Source organism: Phlebotomus papatasi, chromosome 2 (assembly GCF_024763615.1).
Source record: "Phlebotomus papatasi isolate M1 chromosome 2, Ppap_2.1, whole genome shotgun sequence".
Classification (NCBI taxonomy): domain Eukaryota; kingdom Metazoa; phylum Arthropoda; class Insecta; order Diptera; family Psychodidae; genus Phlebotomus; species Phlebotomus papatasi.
Window position 1 is genome coordinate 265,911 of NC_077223.1, and position 4,242 is coordinate 270,152.

The 4,242-nt window shown below is 30.2% G+C and overlaps 1 protein-coding gene across 1 annotated transcript; it reads left to right on the forward strand.

Annotated features, from left to right (window-relative positions):
• The first annotated feature begins 62 nt into the window (after positions 1 to 62).
• Positions 63 to 813, forward strand: LOC129802047 (protein SREK1IP1-like). The gene is made up of 3 exons (XM_055847592.1): positions 63 to 242; positions 310 to 524; positions 586 to 813. The coding sequence occupies exons 1-3, from the start codon at positions 156 to 158 to the stop codon at positions 734 to 736; spliced, it is 453 nt and encodes a 150-aa protein (XP_055703567.1). The 5' UTR covers positions 63 to 155; the 3' UTR covers positions 737 to 813.
• Positions 814 to 4,242: the final 3,429 nt, after the last annotated feature.

The following is a 4,242-nucleotide window of genomic DNA, read 5'->3' on the forward strand; positions in this document are numbered from 1 at the left end:
TGTAAATTTCAAATTTATTTTGAAAGTTTCAGAAACATTGATAAATACGAATCCTAATTCGATGAGCTTTTTCGGAATTGGTTGTCAATTTCTCCGGTTTGTTTTGGCTTGTTTAAAGTGACTATCGTAATATTGTAGTTTTTATTCATTTTAAAATGAATGTAAATAAAAACAACAGATCTGCATGTAAAAAATGCGGGTATACAGGACATCTCACCTATCAGTGCAGGAACTTTCTCAAGGTATGTTTCCTTTCTAAGATGTTAAAGAAAATTCCAATAGACTAACGTCATATACCATATATTGTAGCTGGATCCAGAAAGGGAGATTCTCTTGGATGTCAGTAGCACTAGCAGTGATTCTGATGATAAATACGTGACACCCTTAAAAAAATTAAGAAAAGAAGAACTAGAGGAAGCTGAAAAAAAAATGGAAAATACAAAAACGAAGAAAAAGAAAAATATCAAATCTAAAAAATCGAAGAAGAGAAAATCTAGGATGGATACAGACTCTGAGTCTTCTAGGTAATTTTCATTTAACCTTTATAATGTTTAATATTTATAATAAAATGCGTTTTTTTTTCAGTTTTACTGAGTCTAATAGCGATTCATCGGACGAATCTAGTTATGGCACAAGTGAATCTTCAGGATCGAACTCTAATCGCAAATCTCGTAAACGTAGAAAGAAGAAATCCTCGAAGAAACAGAAGAAATTGAAGAAAAAAAAGAAGAAATAAATATTAGAATTTTTTATATATATAATAATAGAAGACAGACTTTCGGGAAATAAAAAGAGAACGAATTTAAAAACGGAGCTATGTTTAGCGAAACTTTCAATTTGATTCTATTTTGACTCGCATAAACTTTACACGCTCATTCTTACCGTCTTTCAGTATTCTACAATAATTTTGCTTTAAATACTTTTATTGGTCTGGGCAAGGGAAGTCAGGGAAATTGAGGAAGCCAAGAGAATGTGAAGTCGTAAAACACTATGCTAAACAAATATTAAAGGCTCCTTTTAAATCGCATGTAAATTTTTAAAGGTGGTTTTCTCAGTTAAACGCTTCACAGTGTTTAACTAATTGCTAATGTGGTGTGGTGAGAATTATTAACACATGATCATTGTCATGCAGCCACCTCCCTACAAAATTCCTTACCTCTTTCAATTTTTTGTCTGCTGTATTTTTGCTAAGAATTCAATTATTTGTGTAACATGTGTGCTATTAAACCAATACTTATCTACATACTCACCTTCTTTCTAACATTTCCAAGACACCTTTCCATCACTAGACTATCATCTGTCCTTTGGTCACTTGTATTTCTGATTGCTTCAGAGGTGCGTCCGTGTCAATAATTCTCAGAATACATACATAGTTAACAATAAATTTAATCAATGTCTGTATTTGTTAAGACTAAAAAAATATCATGACATTAGAGCTTAGAATGGAAATTTGCATTCGTTTAAAGTTCAAATATTGATAAAGCCATGAAATCACCAGACAAATGAGTTGTCGCATCAGGGTGGTTAAAACGGTTAAATGAAGTAATTGTAATGCATAAAAAATTCTAACATTAGACCGTTAATATTACAACATAAATATTGAATGAAATATATGTTCTGATGTTTCAAGTCATTATGAATTAAACCTTTAAGAAAGAGTCGTGTAACCTCATACATACCTTGAAAAATCTATCAGACGGATTTAGTGTTTTTTACACTTGTATGGACATTTGGAACATACATTAGGGTCGAAGGAAGTTCTATTTGGCAGGGAACACCTATTATCAATTTCGCCAAATTATTGATATTTATTTTTATTGAATTATATGTTAAAATGCAAGTAATATGACGTTTTTTCATGAATCTATCTTATCCTATAAGGGTAGATGTTGAAATGTCATACCCCAAATGGTACAAAATAGGGTGCCAATGAGTTTTCCGTAGACCATAAAATTTTAGAAGTTTTCTCTAAAAATACAAATGAATGATTAATTTTCGTTCTTGTGAAAGTATGTATAGTAATTTTAGTTTCTAGTGCGAAAAAGTTTTTGGTCAAAAAAACAATGGGAATATAAAAAACATAAAGTTCATTCATCGATGCAATAATTTGAAAATTCCTCAATTTTGAGCTAAAATATTTATCATGTAGCAAATAATTACAGATTTGCAAAAAATATCCCAGTTTCTTCTTATCTTCTAGTTTGTGATTATGTACAAACTTTGGAAAAAAAAGTATTTATAGCTTAGCTGTTTAAGTTTGTTGACATTTTTCACATTTGTTTATTCTTGTTAATTGAAGCAAATATGCTCAAATTTTCCATGGTTTTTCGTGGTTATGATCTTAGTTATGTGAAAAGTTATGTTTTGGAAATCGCAGTGAATTCGAAACTATACACCCTATTTATAGTGTGTCAGGAATCCAATTGGCTATAAATGAGATTAGTCGTCTCTGGACTTTAGCCATAAGGTGGGTGTCCAGCATATACATACAGGAGAATTTATATCTTGTAAATTCTACTGTTTGAATTTATCGAAATTTCTAAAATAAAGAAATATTGTCTACAATAGACAGGATTTACATTGGACCGTTTTTTTTTAGCAAAATGAAGAAGTAGGATGGAAGAAACGTCTCTTGTGCAGAGAACTGTTGTTGACAGTCTCATTAAAATATTGAAATTTATTTAATATATCTAATAAAATGCAAGTAATGTAACGCCCTTTCCTTTAATCAGCCTTATTATATGAGATGTTCATATTTCATATCCCAAATGGTATTAAAACTTTCAATTTAGTCATGATTTTGAAAAGTATTTTTACCATAATTTTCCTAACTTTATAACAAAAGTGGTTTAAGTCAATTTTTAGGGAAGAAAAATCTTAAAAACAACAGAAAATAGCGACACAAGATCTTAAAGTCGGGGCAATCATCTTCCAGATGGACCCCTAAATAAAAAAAAAAGATCTTAAAGTGTCAATAGATGTTACTTCCACTTTGGTCAGGAAGCAAAAAAAATTCTTATGTACAAAATGTTTGTGTATTATAATTTTTGATTAAGGGCAGAATCACCTTGACAGTAAAATATGCTCACCGTCATCGTCAAAGCCTTACCGTATTCCGTTAATTTACGCATTTTCATTGCAATTCTTACGCAAATTCTCAATTAGCGTATTACCTTATCTAACACTCGGTGGCACTAGGTGGAAATAATATTATTAGCCGTTTTATTTCTTCAGTTTTCTTATACTATTTTCACCTAGTGCCACCGAGTACGAGATAAGATAATACGGTAATCGAGAATTTCCGTAAGAATTGCAAGGAAAATGCGTAAATTAACGAAATACGGTGAGTATTTTACTGTCAATGTGATTCTGCCCTAAATGTTAAAATTGAATCTCGATTTAACCCTTTAACGACGAGACACTTTTTACAGACTGAAAATCAACAATAAAAATTAAACTGGTAAACATGATCAGTGATAAGTCTTACATCTAACCTTGGAAAGTCCAACATAGTCTGATTCGGTATATTTTGTGCTTCTATGAGCGATAGGGACAAAAATAGCCCAAAAATTTAAATAATTTTTCTGACAATACCAATGAATAATATTTTATTGCCAAAAGGGTTTTGCTTAAAAAAAATTGGAAGTATAAAAAATAAATAAAATCAATTATGAATTTGAGAATTTAAAAATTCGCCATTTTTTAGCTTAAATATTTACTACATAGCAAATAGCTAGAGACTTGCAAAAAATATTCTAGATTCCTTCAACCTTCTACTTTACAATTATGTACAGACATAAGAAAAAAATAACTTTAGGTAATCAGGAAAAATTATTTTCTTTATGGGACACCGGTGTTCCAACCGTCCTTAAAGGGTTAACATATCTCTTCAAATTACTCAATACTTTTTTGCGTAAAAAATATACCTCTAGAATATTTTAGAAGAAGACTGAAGAAGAATGTCTTTTTAAAAATGCCTCAAACTTATCATAGTTAAAAATCATTATACTGCTTCACATTAGCATTCAAATAATTCAATATTTTAATTTAGAAAATTTTATATATGGGCACACAGATTAAAAATTCCTTGCGTGTGCATCATTGAAACTTTATACTTATTTTGATTGGTAAAATATCTAATGCAAATATTTTATCAAGACATTTTTGGAGTTTGGTACAGAGTCTAAGAAAGATGTAGAAGCCTGAGAGAGGTGAGAGAACATTATACATGAGAGAGTGTTT